This window comes from Cervus elaphus, chromosome 11 (genome assembly GCF_910594005.1).
Source record: "Cervus elaphus chromosome 11, mCerEla1.1, whole genome shotgun sequence".
NCBI classification, from domain to species: Eukaryota; Metazoa; Chordata; class Mammalia; order Artiodactyla; family Cervidae; genus Cervus; species Cervus elaphus.
Genome location: NC_057825.1, coordinates 87181212 through 87200222, shown reverse-complemented (window position 1 = coordinate 87200222; position 19011 = coordinate 87181212). Strand labels below are relative to the sequence as shown.

Here is a 19011-nt window from a genome sequence, read left to right as displayed (position 1 = left end):
TGATCTGCTCAGTATTAAAAAGGAATAATCAATGAAATTAATGATCTTGATAATTCATAGACCCATTTTTCTTCAAGTTCCATTTTGATAGCTTTTGTAGCCCTTACATGAAGCATAAATCAAGAAAGTGAATGTAACACAGGAAGATTTTCCCATAAAGTAGTCACTAAGTTTGAAAATAATATTAAAGATAAAATTTGGACACTTAACCAATTTTTTTTTTTTTACCAATTTTTGATTATAAGATGACTTTCATAAAAGTAATGTTTAGTTCTTTCATATACCTCAAGTATTTTATAGAAAAACTTTTTCTAGAAACTTCTGTTCTTTCACATGAAAATTGTATTTCATAGTTGCACATAAAAATGAGGTTCTACCATTTAATGTGTGATCCTTAGAAAAACAGTATTTTAGCATGCTTTAAGGAGTACTTTAGAGTTTTATTTTTACTGAGAACTAATTTTAGGTCCAGAACATTCAATAGGAGATCTCTTGTTCACTGAAAGTGAAAAGTGGCTTATTTTACTTTCAGCTCTAAAGGTAGAAATAAAGGAGTTGACTGTAAGCCCCTTGCTGTCTGCGTTTGGTAACTTGCCTCCAATACCAACACCAAAGAGATTAGGTGGATTTTTCCTCCTTAGGCCACACATGGTCTTGCCTCCCTTGTCTTCCCCCTTGACTTATTCCTGGTGATTATGCAATGAAGGTTAGGAAATCACATGTGCCCGGCTGATATTTTTTAAGTGTACAAAACCACTTTCCTGGCAGGAATAGTGGTTACAGGATACAGAATATCTCCTTGTCCTCACCATAATTCGACCAGTTGGTTGTGGTCTGGCTTTTGCTCACTTGTCACCCCTCCCCTTGAAAATAACTACGTTCTAACTTGGTGTGTCCTTTTCCCTTGATGTCTACCTGTCATCTCTTTAGCGTGTGTCTTTGACTGGCTTCATTTTCACCATCCTGAGACTATTTCTTCGAAACCACTTGCCTTTTCAATTCTTCTTAACCATCCTCTGCATATCAGCTGATACTCCCCACTCTGGCTTCTTCATCTTTGCTTTCTTCAATGCGAATCAAATTAGAATGATTTCAACACCTCATTTCCCTCAATAGTGATTGTTCTTTCTTTTACCATTTAATTTAGATGTTACTAAGTTCCTGATTAATAGTTAATGAAATTAGACCAAAGCAAGAGTGAAAAATCTGATTTTTACTGATGTTATACCCTCCTCCAAGATATATATAAATCTATATGTTATGTTCTGTACTTAAAAGTCTCATGTATTACATATATTTTCTGTGTGTAATACATAGTGTGGTAGAGAATATTAAATATAAAATATATGTATACTATCTCTTAATTTGTTGCTGATATATATAATTTAATATACAAAATATGTGGTCTCTGTATATATAAGATTCTGATTGTGTAAGATAAGGAATTAACAGAGAAGTGTTTACTAAAAGAATTGAGTTTTTTCCTGTAAATATGCAAGTTTGAGAGAAATTAGAGCATTTTGCATCTGTTCTTTAAGTTTTTAAATGTAACTATAAATTAGTGATGATTTATTAAGCAATATTCATCATGCTGTTTTCCTCTGTATAAGTTTGCACTTTTAGATTTTTAAAAGGAATATTTTCCCATCCCAAATCTAGCTGCTTTTAAGGAAATCTGTCCTGGTGGAATGGGTTATACGGTTTCTGGCGTTCATAGACGCAGGCCAATCCATCACCATGTAGGTAAAGGACCTGTATTTGTCAAGCCAAAGAACACTCAACCTGTTGCTAAAAGTACTCATCCTCCACCTCTCCCAGCCAAGGAAGAACCAGTGGAGGCCCTGACCTTCTCCCGGGAACAGGGGCCAGGAGCGGTGGAGCCAGAAGGTGAGAGTGGAAATGGATCATGGAGCTAGCCATCCGCCTTGTGTGTCTTTGGTTTCCTTGTATGTAACTTCTCCAATAGGGGCTTTCAGCCTTGGCACTGTTGACAATTTGGGGTGGATAACTCTGGTATGAGGGGCTGCTCTGTGCATCATAGGATGTTTAGCAACATCCCTGACCTCTGACCTCTAGTGCAGTAGCACCCTCCCCCTCCTGGTTGTTAAAACCAAAAAGATGTCCAAATACCACTGAATGTCCCCTGGGGGAAGAATTACCCTGATTGAGAACCACTGCTCCAGAACAGTTGTGACAGTATTCCATGATAATCGAATGAAATTGTCTTATGTTTGGGAGCTACTTTTTCTTGGTGTTTACTCCTGGATAGTCGTTTAGATTTTTCAGGGAATAGCCAGAATTCACTTCTGTATCTAGAAAGCTGTTTAACAAATATGTGTTTGCTTTAAAAAGTGGAATCCACGGGCTTGAAGCATCAACTGAGCTTCCGTGAAATAGTTTCACAGGCAGTCAGGGATAATGGGCAGCAAAATGAAGGAAGATAGGGTCCATGAAAGGGATTTTGGAAAGAGTTCACCTAAGTGAAGTCCTTTGGTTTGCATTTTGAGAACTGGAGACAGAGCAACTGACTTGCAAATGTCATACGAAGAGTATGTGATAGAACCAAGGAACACATTTTTCCCAGGAGGTGGTTAAGGCCTTCTACTCCAGAAGGAGACTAGAGACAATTGGTTCTGTTTCAGAAAGAAGGATTATCTATCTTTGTCTCTTCATAGAAGCCAGCATGTCCAATACTTTGAATATCTTTTTCACCACAGAAGTGCTCACCCCAAATAGGATGAACAAAAATCTTAACTTTGTGTGGGATAGGTATTGGCTTTAATAAAGCTTCTGTTTTTCTTTCACACTTGGATCTTGGATGGGAACTCAGGGTGTGCATTTATGGGTTTTGTGAGGAGAGAAGGTGCTCAAGTTAGATGAGGCATTGGGAGCGTGGCAAGGAAGAGAGGTCTCCTTTCAGGGCTCTGAACCTTCATGTGTTCTAGCCTAGTTAAGTCCGCTCTTTCACTTGCTGCACTTCTCTTTGGTTAGGAGATGATGTAGGACCTCACCTAAGATTGACAGTGTTGGCCAGTTTGTTCCTGTATGGTTACCCAGGTGGTTGCAATTCCTCCTCCTCTTCATAAGCAGGAGAAAATGGGCTGTGGTCCAGATTCTACCTCAAGAGTTTCTTGGTGGTGGGTTAGAGAGGATAGAAGGTTTATTGACTTTTTCTAACCACGAGAATGTTGCAGCAGTGATAGCAATCTGGTGCCCTGATTATGTTTAGGAGTAATGCATCTACCATATCTTATACTAATGTTTATGGAGATGTTGACCCATGAGCAGAGTCCCTGTGATTATTGATCTAAGATTTGAGGACTAATTCTACAACTGATTTTTGAAGTGTTTCAAAATGGAAAGGCATAATCACTACCACCACCACCCTATAATAATGTTGGTGATTGTGTAATCTGTGATTTGTTCAACATAGTGATGCTAATTGCTCATTGAATCTTGCTGGCTTGTGATTTGATTTTTTTTTTCTTTTTGTAATCTTGTTAGAATATCCTTCTGAAAATGCTCACAGGGCTTCATTAAGGATCAGTGTGCACCAAGAATGCAGCACCCTTTCTTAGGTCTCTTATTGAAACAGGGGCATTTATTTTATTTTATTTTTTAACATTGATATCAGAAAGCATTTCAAACATTGTTTATTATGTTAAGGATAACTGTAATGAAAATGTTCCTTTTCTAAGGCATGGAAAGTGCTACAAAATTGTGAGTAGGCATGAGACTCTGTGTCAGGAAGTGTTGCCTCCTATAACTTTAATAGTGAGTTGGAAAGAACTGCATCCCATCTACTACCTGATTTCCTGCAATTGAGGAATGACATACAGTTTTCCCCTGTCAGTCATGTGTAAAATGCTCCAAAATGGTAGTTGACAATCTTTCTGCACTTGATTTCGTTTGATTCTTAATCCTTTTGGAGATTGAACTTTTGTTGCTTTTTAAAAATTGAACTATTATGTAGTAGACTATTTTGAGTTGTACTAATGTCCTTCTCTCTTTTTTGGTTTTAGTGGCAACTGTACCTCCTGAGAAGGTAATTTATTCATTGTTTGCAAGCTGTCTTTTGTTACCTTCATAATGATTTTCTTCTAGATTATGTGTGATTTTTTAAGATTTAAATATAGTAACGTGTCTATTATACATTATTTCACTTAAGGAAATATATTGAATAACAGTCATTCATTCAATAAACATTTATTGAGCACCTGCTATATGACTGGCACTATGCTGAATATTAGGGAAATAGTAGAGACCAAATCAGACAAATCTCCTTGTTCTCATGGAACTTAAATCTGGGGAGATGAAAATGATGGGCCTGATGGGAATCAGGGACTTAAGTGAAATTCAGAGAGTTAGTTTATGGCCTGGAACATCTATGGAAAGAAAGATTCCGACATGTTTATGTAATTGTGTATTCTCAGAGTTCATATATACTGAGTGATGTGCTTGTTACTTCAACTAAAATTTGATATGCTTGTTTGACTTAAATTGGAGTATGACCAGAACTTACCCTTGAAATTTATAATCAAGTACTGGGATATTGCTTCCTTAAAATTTTAGAGAAATTTTAATCTTTCATTTTTGGGGACCATGAAATGGGATACCGAACTGTGAGATTTATTAGTAGAAAATACTGGCATTTGCTGAAGCTCTGTCCTGTTTACATAATACTGTTCCTTGTCTGGAGATTTATTGGTAACATGAAAATTAGGTAATTACTGTATGTTTTTACATTTGTGTAGTGTTCATTCTCTCACAAGAATGCAGTTTTAGGATTTAGATGGGGACATAGACCTATGTAAAATATTATAAATAGTTTTAAAAATCTTTAGTTTATAAGTATGGGGATAGAATAACACAAAAGTTAAAAGTGCTGACAGAATCCAGGAAAAAAAAGGAATGATTTTAGAGTGATAGCATCCAGTAAGGAAAAATGTTTTTATACTGACCCCCAAAAGAAGCACAAGAGATTTGCATATTTTACATGGATAATTTGCTGCTCTTGGAGAGCATCTCTAAAGATCAGTGACGTACAGTAGTTTGCAATTTTGTTGATTTTGAATTTAGTTCTGGTTTAGAAATGGGAGGAATCCTTTAACACATGAGTGGTCTAGCCAGCTCCCTGACAACCTCATCTTATCTGATTTTCTTCTCCTCTGTTTATGATCGAGCTTGTGAAATTTTCATAAAGACTCTGAAAGAGGGCCTGAAAATTTTCTTGTGTACGTTCAGAGAGGAGGCAGTGGGGAAAATGCAGCCGTGGACTTTGTGGTCTTGACTTTCTGTGGAGATCTCATGCTCTTAAAGATCAATGAAGAGAAAGCAGGGTGATCCACTGATGAGAAATTATGTGCACAAAGGTGCAGTGGAGGGTGGGGACAGCACGGGGTCATTTAGGGGAGCAGGAAAGACTCAGAGAACTTGGGAGGTGCTTCGGAAGGCTTGGAATACCAAACTGCAGTTGTAATCAGTGGGGAAATACTGTCCTTCTCAGCTGGACCCACTTGTCAAGTGGAGAAGTAGCATGGATCAGGAAGCAGGAAGTCCACTGCCCCATGCTCCTGGGTAGTCAGGGAGGGAGGGCACAAGTCTGGAATCCTGTCTGTAAGCTGCAGGAGTTGATTGACACCTGGTTATGGTCCACTCCTTGGTAGCATTGACCTTGGGCTGCAGTGGGTGGGGTGTAGTTGAGCCTGATTGGGGTCACCTTTCAATGGGTAATAGGAAAGCTAGTCTATATTCTTAAGAAGAGGGGGAAATGTGAGGGGAAAAGTAGTAAGTGCTCTGTGTTTCTAGAAGATGCAACACAATGGGATTAACTGAGATGGGGGAAGAGGAAGCTTGAGAGGCCGATTAGACGACTACAGTGAACTGAGAATGAGGGTGAGTGTAGCTGAAGGTAGTAGGGGGCTGTGGATGTGGAAAAAGATGAACCAATATAAGGAATAGTGGAAATAGGCAGGGCTTGGAATGAGGAATGAAAAGTGACTTTAAACCTGGACAAATCAATGACTGTGGCGTTCACAGAGATGAAGAAGTTGGAATCAGAGCCCGGATGTTTTCGGGAAGGGATGGGTTTGAGGGATTTGTAGAATATCTAAATGGAGTTACCCTGTAAGCACTCATGCCTTCGAAATTGGGTCTTTGAGGGACTCAGGCAGGATATCTATTTTATTAAGAGCAGAAAAGGTGATAAGTAAAGAAAGCTAGGAGAGAAGGTTTTTCTTTAACATCTTACGGAAAAATTTGAACGAACTTTCTGGCCAACCCAATAAAAGTTGGAACTGGACATGTGACAACAGACTGGTTCCAAATAGGAAAAGGAGTACACCAAGGCTGTATATTGCCACCATCCTTGTTTAATTTATATGCAGAGTACATCATGAGAAAAGCTGGACTGGAAGAAGCACAAGCTGGAATCAAGATTGCCGGGAGAAATATCAATAACCTCAGATATGCAGATGACACCAGCCTTATGGCAGAAAGTGAAGTAGAACTAAAGAGCCTGTAGGTGAAAGTGAAAGAGGAGAGTGAAAAAGTTGGCTTAAAACTCAACATTCAGAAAACTAAGATCATGGCATCCGGTCCCATCACTTCATGGCAAATAAATGGGGAAACAGTGGAAACAGTGACAGACTTTGTGTTTTTGGGCTCCAAAATCACTGCAGATGGTGACATTAAAAGACGTTTACTCCTTGGAAGGAAAGTTATGACTAACCTAGACAGCATATTAAAAAGCAGAGACATTACTTTGCCAACAAAGGTCTGTCTAGTCAAGGCTATGGTTCTTCCAGTAGTCAAGTGTAGATGTGAGAGTTGGACTATAAAACAAGCTGAGCACTGAAGAATTGATGCTTTTGAATTGTGGTGTTGGAGCAGACTCTTGAGAGTCCCTTGGACTGCAAGGAGATCCAACCACTGGGTGTTCATTGGAAGGACTGATGTTGAAGCTGAAACTCCAATCCTTTGGCCACCTGATGCGAAGAGCTGACTCATTGGAAAAGACCCTGATGCTGGGAAAGATTGAGGGCAGGAGGAGAAGGGGACGACAGAGGATGAGATGGTTGGATGGCATCACTGACTCAATGGACATGAGTTTGTGTAAACTCTGGGAGTTGGTGATAGACAGGGAGGCCTGGCATGCTGCAGTCCACGGGGTCACAAAGAGTCGGACATGACTTAGCATCTGAACTGAACTGAATAAAAGGGAGAGGCCAGGGGAGTGAGTTTTCTGGAAGATGACAGTGATTAAAGTAGGGAGGGAGTGTGTAGGATAACCTGATGAATACTTTTATGGGAGTGGTGACGTGAGTGCTCTGGCCCCACACTGATGTGGGCAAGGTCACAGACCTTTACCTAGCCTGATGGTTCAGTCTGCAGGAGTCCTGAAAGCAGCTGAAACTGGAAACTGAGTCCTGGGTGCGAGTCTGTGGTTCAGGAGATAAGAGTGGGCCAAATACAGTGTGGGGAAATCCCCTGGTCCCCTCCAAGTCCCTATTTTTCTGTTGCTGTTTGACTACCGCATTCTGAGAGGTGGAGAAGTAACTGGCAGACTTACCATACTTTAGTGTCTCGTGTGTTCTTTCTTATGACACACCTGTATCCATTTTTAATCTGCAGGATGGGGCTGGTCATTTTATTTGGGCAGAAGCCACATGTGAATGAGGTGACGGCTTATTTTAGGTCTTCTCTGGGATTAGTTTTGCCTTGTTCCAGACCAAACATGGGCCTCTGAGCCAAGGCATTTGTTTAAAATGTGTAAGCGACCTTTTGGGCCTCTGGGAAATGGGTGAGGGTGTGAGCATGGATCGGCACTGCTAGGAAAACTCAAGGGCTCAGTATAGTAGCACATCAATAGTACGTTTAAAAAATTTTTTTTACACAGTTGTGCAAGTTGTGTAATATCCTGTGATATTTGTTGCCTTTCTAAGAGTAGAATTAATGAAATTAAAATAGTAATATGTAGAAACTAAAAATTCCTACTCTCAGTTCTCTTCCCCCCCCCCCCCCCATTTTAATACAACCATCCAGGAAATACCTTCACTGGATCAAGAGAAAACCAAACTTGAGCCTGGTCAACCCCAGCTCTCTCCAGGCATTTCAACCATTCATCTGCATCCACAGTTTCCAGGTAGTCTGTGTTGATTTGCACCATTTGTGAGAATAATCTGAATAAAAGAGTAAGATGAAAATTGTTATGTGTCTCTGGTTTTAAAGTTTTAGTCATGAGAATTCCTAAGTGAAGTGAAATGTGAAGTACACTTATGTATATTAATATCCTCATATAATGTTACTGTAAGTATGGTACAGTCGATCCTTCTTTATCTGTGGTTTTACTTTCTGCGGTCAGCTACAGCCCAAAAATATTAAATGGAAAATTCCAGAAGTAAACAATTCATACGTTTTAAATTGTGCATTGTTCTGAGTAGCATGATGAAATCTCGAGCCGTCCTGTTCCATCCTTCCCAGGACATGAATCATCCTTTGGTCCAGTATCCATGTTCTATGTGCTTCCTGCCCATTAGTATGGGAAAAACACAGTATATATAGGATTTGATACTATCTGCAGTTTCAGACATCCACTGGGGGTCTTAGAACATGTGCTCCATGGATAAAGGGAGACTACTGTATTATAAATGTTATAATGATAAAAATTTTTTCACTATTTTCTGTGGTCAGGAGTAATATATTTTATTAGAACATTATTGAGGGTTCATCATTTGATGAAGGGTCATTTTTATTGACTTCCAAATTGCTCTGAGATATTGTCGCTAAATGTGGAAAGCAGGGCTATAGGTTAATATCAAGACCTTTAGGGACCTATAGCTGTTCTTAATATCCAAGAATTAACTGTGGTATGTTGTTAGACTAAATTTTGCTTACATTTTGAAATGGGATCTCAATGCATATAACAGGCTTTAATTTTCATTTTATTCTCTCCCTTCTCATATAGTAGTGATTGAAAAAACATCACCTCCTATGCCTGTGGAAGTAGCTCCTGAAGCTTCAACATCAAGCGCCAGCCAAGTCATTGCACCTACTCAAGTAACAGGTAGGTGCAGTATTGATATTGCAGAGTCTGTGGAGGATACAGGGATGTGAACATTTTAAATGTAAAGTCAAAATTGTATCACATGTATAAGATCGCTCATGGCAGAGTTAGTCATGAGAGCAAATATTTGGAAATAATCTAAATATTTTTTGAAGGAAGAATATGTTTAAATAAGTTACGGCACATATGCGGTGGAATATCACACAGCTGCTAATGTTTTAAAAGTAATGTCATGAGGAGATGCTTATAGGATGATATTAAGAAATACAGAACACAGTGATTCCAATTTTATTTTTTAAATGTTTATAAACACAGAAAAAGAAAGTTCATCGAAGTGTTTAACCATCCTCAGTTAATAGGATCATGGATAAACTTTCTGCTCTTCAATATATTTTTATATATTTTCAAAATTCTGTTTAATAAACATGTTATTTCAGCCATTAGTGAGAAATTATAAAGATTTATTATAATTTATAACCAACAGCTTAAAAGTTAATATCCTTAATGTATAGTGAGGTCTTATAAATCAGCAATAAAAATACTAATAGAAAAATGAAATTACTATCATCAGATAATTCATAGGTAACCTACCAAGAAACATGTATGTAATAGGAAATTTCAACTTTACTAGTAGTCAAAGAAATGCAAATTAAAGTGAGAATTCTTTATTCTTATCAGTGTAATATTTCATATTTACTAGAGTGAAGTCAAGGCTCTCACACATTGTGGAAAGGAATGTAAAGTAGTTCAGCTTTTCTGGAAAGCACAAACTGGCAATATGTATCAAGAACTTTAAAAATGTTCAAGACTTTTAACTCAGAAATCCCACATTAAGATAACTAGTATAAGGAAATAATGTCCCCCCAACACTGTTGTAATGGTTTGTATAAATGGGCACTTACCACAGCACTGTGTATAATAGAGAAAAAATAGAAAAACCTAAATATTTAACTTTAGGGAAATAGATCATTATATCTACATTGAAACATTATGCTACCACCAATTACTACAGTATTTTTGAAGAATTTTTAAAAATATACCAGAAAATAGTCACAAGATACTGCTAAATACAAAACAAAGTAAGTAAAAATGAATGATATAGAGTATTAAACCAGTGATATAAAAAAGACATACATTGAGAAAATGCTAGAAGAAAAAACACCAGATCAGCAGTGGTTATTTTGGGAGTGGGCTCTGAGGGGTTTGGATGTTGTTTCATTGTGGAATTTTTTTGCGTATTCCACATATTCTGATGTGGGAAAATATTTTTGTAATCAGACAAAGTATCACTAAGGTGCATCATAATAGCATAAATTCATGATACCATTGCAGGATGAGGTTGGCAGTGTATACAGGAGAAGCTAATAGAGGAATGTGCACCCTCTCTCAGAGTTTTGCCTCCTAAGAAACATGACATTGCATCATTTCAGTCTAATGCTCTCCTAACTGAGCTGTTCCAGCTAGCTGACATTGCATCATTTCAAACAGAAACATGCTTGGTTAGATGTATTAATTAGTTGGATTGCGGTGATCATTTCACAATGTATAGATATTAAAAAGCCAAGTTGTACACTGTTAAGTACATGCAGTTTTTATACGTTTTAAAAAAACCAAAGCTTTGACCTATTTTCTCAGAATTGTGGATGCACTTTCTCTTAGACGCTTGAATTGATACAGCAGATAGGAGAGTGTTTTTAAACCACCGCCTGTCCTGAGGTGAAGTGCAGTTGACCAAGTAGTGCAGAGTCCATCAGGGGCCCAGCAGCGTGTCTCAGCTGCTTCAGCGATACCCTCAAGGCGCAGCTGCACCAGAGTCATGGCCTTCCCACGTGGCTGCAGAGCAACTGCTCTTTGGTTTTACTGTAAATAGTGAACAGAGTGATAGAGAAATGTTAGCTATTTTAAGTAGTGGGTTGACTCAAACGAATTTTCTGGCCAAAGCCTGTATCTCTAATGATAGAGTGAAATGTTAGTGATTTTTGTTTGTTTGTTTTTAATGGCTGTGGCCAAAATTGTTTTTCTCTGTTCTGAAGTCACAGCTGTGTCTACTTATTTCATTAAACCCGTCTATGAAAGACTGGGCTTCTCTGGTGGCTCAGATGATAAAGAATCCACCTGCAATGAGGGAGACCTTGGTTCGTTCCCTGGGTTGGGGAAGATTCCCTGGAGGAGCGCATGGCAACCCACTCCAGTATTCTTGCCTGGAGAAAGCCCATGGACAGAGGAGCCTGGCGGACTGCAGTCCATGGGGTCGCAAAGAGTCAGACACAACTGAGCGATGAAGCACAGCACATGCATGGCTACTATGCAAGGCATACAAACATATAATGCACCTTCTTGGTCACCAAGTCTTCTCGTTGTTTATATCTGCATTAAAAAAGAAAATTGTAGTCTGTCAATGTGCTAGTTCTTTCAAGTACTCTATTTCCATTTTCCAATGTGAAGACACGCTGTTATTTTGTGCCTTTTTAACAATGGCTGACTTAACAGACAGACTTCTTGCCGTTTAGCTTTGTAGAGGTTTGGCTAGATAAACGCAGTTTGATCATTTAAATGCAGCCCTGTGAGGAATAACAAATTGCAGTTACTCAGCTTCAACTGAACTGTGGAACTGATTGAAAAAAAAATGAAAGTAGTTGTGCTATATGAAGTTGTTAGAAGACAGCTTAATTTGAGTTTGGCAGAGATACAGGGCTAACATCTGCTATCACATGTTTGAAGCGCAAATATTTCCTTCCAGGAAACAAGTGACATTGAAATTTCATTTTCACGCAGCATTTATAGGTGCTCTGACTTCCTATAGGAAAAGAATCTTTCTGAACCAATCCATGGGGAGAACATTTTAAATAGTTTTTGAATTTAAATAATTTGCAGTTTTGGAGCTATACTATGATCTGTAATCTACCCTAGAATAAGAGGAATGTTTTGTATCAAATTTAATTGAAATCAAAATATAGATGTTCCCATTGATTTTGATAAGAGAGCCAGATATGTAGATTGAAGGAGCAATCTGAGTCTCTCTGGAACATTAGGCATAGTTTTTGTTTTTTTTTTAACTTGGAACACAAAGGAGATAGATGTTTGTTACTCTTAGTTTCTTCCATGAATTGAAGAAAGGAATAGAATAATAAGTAGGCATCTAAAATAACCAAAATCAGCCTCACATTGCTCTTTATGATGGTGAAATTGGAAGTAGCCTTTGTAGATTTCATCAGACTCACTTTAACTTGCAATAATTATAAAGGGAGCCACATATTTGGAGGGAATAAGGGTGATATTTTCCACTCCGAGCAGCTGAGTTGGTGGCTTGAAATATTATTGGCATACTGTTTCCAAAGAAATGATACATTTCAGCATATAAATTCTTGATTTAGCATAGTGTCTTAGTAGCTGAAGGATAGGTTGGAAAATCAAACCTTTATTTCTCTGGCGAGTATTTACAAAGTGGAAACATCTGCTTCAATTGTTGTGGGACAATTTATGCTCTTTGTGGGGCAGTTAGGAAGCCAGGGCATTTTTGTAAACCTTTCCATGAGTTGACATTTGATGCCTTCCTCTGCCAGCTCTTCCTAAACTTTCTCCATGGCCCTTGCAGACCAGCCAGAAATTATTCTGACTTTCATGACTGCTTTGTGTAAACCTTTGTAATCATCATGGCCCAAACGTTGTAAAAACTATTTTGCTCATCAGATCTTTTCCAGAACTCATCAGTGACCCCTTTATAAAAACCTTTGTCCCTGAAGCATATTACCAGTGTCATGACAGCCTCAATAAACTATGTAGGCTCATGGAAGATGAACTTTGTTGCAAGTAAAATCATCATGCTTTAATATTTCCAGCTCTATTTATTTATTTATTTTGAGTAATCACATGAGCAGGAAAAAAGCAAAAGGTCAGCGTATTCATTGTCATATCTTGCCAGAAGCTTTCTTTTTCATTTAATTCTTAAAGACACCAGATTCTTAAATCTATCTCTGGCCGTCGTTCTGGGACAAATAGACCATTTGGTTTTCCATTGGCTTTTGGTCATGACTCCTTTTTCCAAATTCTAAATGGACTCCTGGGAAAGATAGAATGAAGTCCTTGGCCTGATGTAGGTGAAGCTGTTTCAGGGGCCGCGTGTGTAAGGGCGGTCCTGCACCCTAGGGGAAATGTGACAGGCATTATGAAGGGGGATGCTTCCAAGAGTCCAGAGGGAACAGTCTCTTGTCTCTGGGAAGCCAAACATGCTTCAGAAGAGAAGACATGATCATTAACCGAGTGCCCCAGAGACCAATCATGAGTGCTCTCTGTGCAAGGCTTTACCGTATTCCCAGTGCCTGTGTGGATGCCGTCAGCACATATGGAGGAATGTATATTCTGACCTGAGCTGATCCTTTCTGTGGGAACAGGCTAGCATGGCTCTGTGAGTGACCTCTTAGAAGAATGTAAAGTGTAATGTCTTTGTCCCCCAAAATGCAGAGAAAGCCAGAAGCTTGTTTTCTAAGCCTGAAGTTTAATTGTTTCAGTTTTAAGACAATACCATCAGGACTGCCTTTCTGTGTAACTTATAATGAAGCATGAAAGTGTAACAGACAAAGAAGGGAAGTGGAGGAAGAGGTCATGTGAAACACCTTTTGAGTTTTAGGAGTATCAATATTTTTTTTTAACTTTAAAAATGGTGTTGATCAATTTTGTTGTTTTTTGAGATGTGGTTGACATATAACATTGTATAAGTTTAAGGTATACAATGTGCTGGTTTGATACATTCATGTATTGCACTATGATTACTGCAAAAGCATTAGCTAACACCTCTATCAAGTCACATGCTTTCTTGTGTGTTGAGAGCAGTTAAGATTTAGTATCGTTGATTATAATCTGGTAAATTTTTTGATGAGTGGTAAAGAGGAAGCAGAGGTATTTTAAAGTTGTTAATTTTTATTTTTGAACTTAGGAGGGTGGGATAGCAAATAGATAAACGGGATCTCTGAGGATAAACTGATACATTACAATTTATCATGTGTATAAAAAATGGGACAAACTGTAGAAATCTAGAATATGTTAGTAAATATCCCCTCACACTGACGTATCTCTTAGTACCCTCTAGTGGTGTCGGAGTAGCATTTTCTTACATATGTTAGTGCCAGTTGGGATCAACGTTTTCAAAGTGCAGTTTTATATACATAATCTATGAGGTAATCAGCTAAGAATTCTCAAGCTTTCCTTGTAAATATTTCAGCCTCATAGCTTCTATTTAAGGTACTAAATTGGAATGAAAGGCCGTTATTGTTCATTTCTTAAGACAGAAGAGTTAAAATTCTTAATCATTTCTTCTATCTTAGAGTTGACTTAAGAAGAAATTATATAAATATTGGCACACTGGCATAGGAATGTATCTCATCTGAATTAAGCATCACATATTTTTGAAGACTTTATTTACACATGTAAACATTCCATTCTAAAACTGTGCCTGAAAAAGAACAGATAAATATTTGGTAATCAATAAATTGGTATGTGTGGGAGTGAGAGCAGTGAGTATCCATCAAGCATTTCCTGAAAACCCCAGATGTACAATCTTTTAATTAATTCTCACTACTACTTCTTAGTATATTAAGTCATCTTATAATTTCTCTTTTTGCAAATTTGATCAATATGTCTTCTCTGATTTAAGCAAATGGCAGAGAAGAACATAAAGAAAATAATTACAAAGAAAATCAAGAAATCTAAATACCATTAATTTTAAAAGGAGGCATCTGCTTACATTAAGAATAGATGGTTAAAGAACTGCTTCTCACACTATTCTACTAAAGAATTCTTGTAAACAGAGAAGAGAATTCTTACCTAAGGGTCTAGAAGTAGAACCTGGAGAAAATTATGTTTTTTACCTTCAGATTTTTGCAGCACATAGGAATGATAATTTTTTAAGAAAGACTTTTCTGATTATAGAAGTAATAACACTTGTTCACTGTAGAAAATTTGGAAGATACAGAAAAATATAGACAATACCAATCCCCATAATTTAGATTTATTTTCTTCCAATCTACTTCTCTGTGTATAAAATAATTTAGATCATATCCTATATTACAATTTGTACCTAACTATATTTTAAAAAAATAAGCATTTTCTATCCTGCTAAAGATTATTATATAATCTATACTGTGTATGTCTCATAATTTATCATTTTATATGGTTATTATCATTCATTTAAGTTTAAGCAGTCATGTTAATTACCTATATCTTTAGTCTTTGGATTATTTTTTTCTGTAACTTGACGTTATACTGACTATAAACTATTTTTCTGATGTTGAATTAGCATAAATAGGTTCACTAAAGATATAAATAATTTTAAATGTGTGCTTTTATCATAATCTAAGTGATTTTATGCAAAATACTGCAGCTCTGTAGTCATATGCTTCCTTTTAAAGCCTAGCAACTTTTCAAATAACTTGCATCAGTTGTCTTAAAATCACAGCACAGTGAATAACACTTGATGAAAAATGAATGTGGTTTGGGTTTTGGAGAGTAACCTCAACCCCAATTTAGGTCATTTCCATAGTGAATTTTTGTTAAAGCACTGTTTTCCACATTTTTCTTCAGAATTCACAGTGGGTTATTGTGAATTACTGTGGTTACTGTTTTTCTTTTCATTCAAACCATAGACCCCATTAACAAAGGTGTGTTTTAGCTTGTCACACTTGAGCCTCTGGTCTTCCTCCACTGGGCCATTTGGGCTTATCCATGGTGTCATCTGTTTTAAGTGTTGTTTACTACGTGATGACAGTGAGAAAATAGTAGTATTATTCATGTGCTACTTCTTTGTTATATATTCTTTTTTCCAAATTATTTATTACTGTGCTGGATCTTTATTGCTGTGCATGGGCTTTCTAGTTACATCAAGCAGGGGCTACTCTAGTTGTGGTGTTCAGGCTTCTCATTGCAGTGGCTTCTCTTGTTGCAGAGCTCAGGTTTTAGGGAACATGTGCTTCAGTAGTTGCAGCTCATGAACTATAGACCTGAGGCTCAGTAATTGTGGTGTGTGGGCTTAGTTGCCCTGTGGCGTATGGAGTCTTCCTGGACCAGGGAATGAACTCATGTCCCCTGCATTGCAGAGTGGATTCTTAACTACTGGACCACTAGGAAAGACCCTGTTACGTGTTCTTAAATAACTTCAATAGGAACAACCACAGTAATCAGTAATAGTGGCTAATTTTTATTGAGCATATATACTGTGCCAGGCATTGAGCTACATGCATTATTTAGGTTATCTCTTTTGAACCTCACACTCTGAAGTTGGTGCTCTGGTCATTCTCATTTATACATAGAGAAAAGTGAGGCTTAGATTGTTTAAGTAATTTGTGCTCTGTTACAGAGCAAGGAAGGGGCAACAAGGTTGGTACCTGTACTCTCGTCTCAAGCCTGGGCCCTGACCACCAGCTGTACCACTCACTGCCTACTATACTGTTATACATCCTTACAAGGATCATTGAAATCAACAGACTGTCTCGGAGTAATTCATCTCAGATGGTCACCTTTGAGTTTTCAGGTCATTTTGCTAATAAAGCATGTTGTGATGGCCTTCACCCACTGGAAACTCCCCTCCCCTTGCCTTGACCACAGCCTGTGTCTATGAGTGGAGAAAGGACTTCATAGAAGAAGCCAGTCTCATGCAAGAATCAGGAGGAAAGGAAGGGAGGAACTGAGCCGAGAAGATTTGGAATAAGATTCTATATTCTACTAGTATAAATAAAATATGCTTCTGTTGAAATTGGCAAATTAAAAATACGTTGCATCCAGAAGTTCTGCTTTGATTAGAAGTGGTAAATCTTTCTGGAGAATTAATGAGAAATTTGGGAGGAGGTTGAGTATGTTTTTTGGAACTTGAATTTGGCCTGCTAACAAATAGTAGAAAGTTGCCATCTATTTCTTATCAGAAGGAATCATGTGATTCAGTCCGTCATCCAAAATGAACTGGAGAGGATAGAAACTCACTGATGGGCTATCTTGAAAGTTCACAATTGATGATAACATCCGGGATGGCCTCTTTCTAAATTTCCACCTACTCCAGTTCATCTTAGAAGTTGTCTCATTAAGAATTTTTCATGGCTTTGGGTGTGACTAACTGATCCATTATAATGTAATCAGATGAGTTTACACTTGATTTTAGAGTGTAAAATTTTGTTTTCTGAATGCATAACTGGCAATAAGGTATTCAGGGGAAAAAAAGTAATCGTTTGCAAGGTGCAATGAAATCTTTGTTTATATCTGTTTTGTCCCACATTTTCTTATTTTTAAAGAAATCAATGAATGTACTGTGAACCCTGACATCTGTGGAGCAGGACACTGCATTAACCTGCCAGTGAGGTATACCTGTATATGCTACGACGGCTACAAGTTCAGTGAACAACAGAGGAAATGTGTTGGTAAGAAGACACTTCTGGTTGATGAGATTATTAAATATCAAATGTTTGCACATTAAGAGCATTTTAATCATGGAGAAAATACTGTTTAATTAAAAAAATTTTTCTCCCTGAGCTAAAGGTACTCAGAAAAGAGGCTTGCTTAACTCCTAGAAGGCTCTTACCTCTTGGTTCAATTCTGCCTGCTTTGCCAAGAGTAATACAGTTACATCAAGGTGGAATAATTTCCCAAAGTTTTTCAGGTAAAGAATATAGACAATAGTTAAGAGCTCTAGAAATAGCTATCTATAAACATATTTAGCAAAGATTAATATGAATATATCCTGCAATAAAAATATGTTCTTATAAGTTTATAAAATTTGATTTTTAAAATAAAGGAATTTCTATTCAGTTCAGTTCAGTCACTCATTCGTGTCTGATTCTTTGTGGCCCCATGGATTGCAGCTTGCCAGGTTTCCCTGTCTATTACCAACTCCTGGAGCTTGCTCAAACTCATGTCAGTTGAATCGGTGATACCATGCAACCATCTCATCCTCTGTCGTCCCTTTCACTTCCTGCCTTCAATCTTTTCCAGCATCAGGGTCTTTTCCAGTGAGTCAGTTCTTTGCATCAGGTGGCCAAAGAGTTGGAGCTTCAGCCTCAGCACCAGTCCTTCCAATGATACTCAGGGCTGATTTCCTTTAGGATTGACTGGTTGGATCTCCTTGCAGTTAAAGGGACTCTCAAGAGTCTTTTCCAACACCACAGTCCAAAAGCACCAATTCTTCGGTGCTCAGCTTTCTTTATGGCCCAACTCTCACATCCATACGTGACTACTAGAAAAACCATAGCTTTGACTCTGTATTGAAAATCAGTATATGCTGACAAGAGACTATTAATGAATTTATAATGTAGGGAGCTCATATCTGCTTCTTTGGGGAAAAATGTATCTTACAAAGGGGTGTAAATGTATTAAGTCATTTTAATGTGTTAACACTAAATTTAATATCTTTTTTAGAAGAAGGAAGTTCAGTAAGAGTTATAAGGCAAATATGGAGCAACAAAGGGATATACCTAATTAAATCCACTTTATGCTGAATTCCATTATGCAAATATGACTTTTGCTGTTCAGTTTTGAATATATATGGGGAGTGAGGTGTGAGGGGGGCATCCGCTTGCCCTATAGTATGACTCTTTCTTGTGAATTTGCATACATGAGATGTATTATGTTTAGAATCGCAAGTGTAAAGTTGAGAAGGGCAGTCAGTCGAGATGATTCAGTCTCGCTTTACCCATGTGCACTGTGAAAGAGAGTGCCTGTCATAACACTGCTCACCGCCTCTGCTGAGCTGGCCTGGGATTTGCACGGTGAATTCCAGCACTTACATGACTCCAGTTATCAGGCAGGTCCTTTTGTGTTGACCTTAAATCTTTCTTTTGAAACACCAATATCATAGCTGTAGTGAACTTTCAAAGCAGTATGCCATACATGTATTCCCTCTTCACAATAGCAGCCCTTCAGGTATTCAGGGAAACTGACTGTATTCCTTTTACTGTTTTCCTCACTTATAA

The 19011-nt window shown here is 37.8% G+C and overlaps 1 protein-coding gene across 14 annotated transcripts in view; it reads left to right on the top strand.

Annotated features, from left to right (window-relative positions):
* Positions 1 to 19011, top strand: part of LTBP1 (latent transforming growth factor beta binding protein 1) — a 442953-nt gene that overhangs the window by 290363 nt on the left and 133579 nt on the right. For 7 of the 14 annotated variants that reach the window (XM_043918271.1, XM_043918275.1, XM_043918272.1 and 4 more), the window contains 5 exons: positions 1660 to 1887; positions 4023 to 4045; positions 8044 to 8143; positions 8966 to 9064; positions 17338 to 17463. In XM_043918271.1, the coding sequence (XP_043774206.1) occupies positions 1660 to 1887; positions 4023 to 4045; positions 8044 to 8143; positions 8966 to 9064; positions 17338 to 17463 (576 nt within the window). The remainder of the gene's footprint in view (positions 1 to 1659; positions 1888 to 4022; positions 4046 to 8043; positions 8144 to 8965; positions 9065 to 17337; positions 17464 to 19011) is intronic. The other 7 variants (XM_043918270.1, XM_043918279.1, XM_043918277.1 and 4 more) reach the window with 3 other exon arrangements.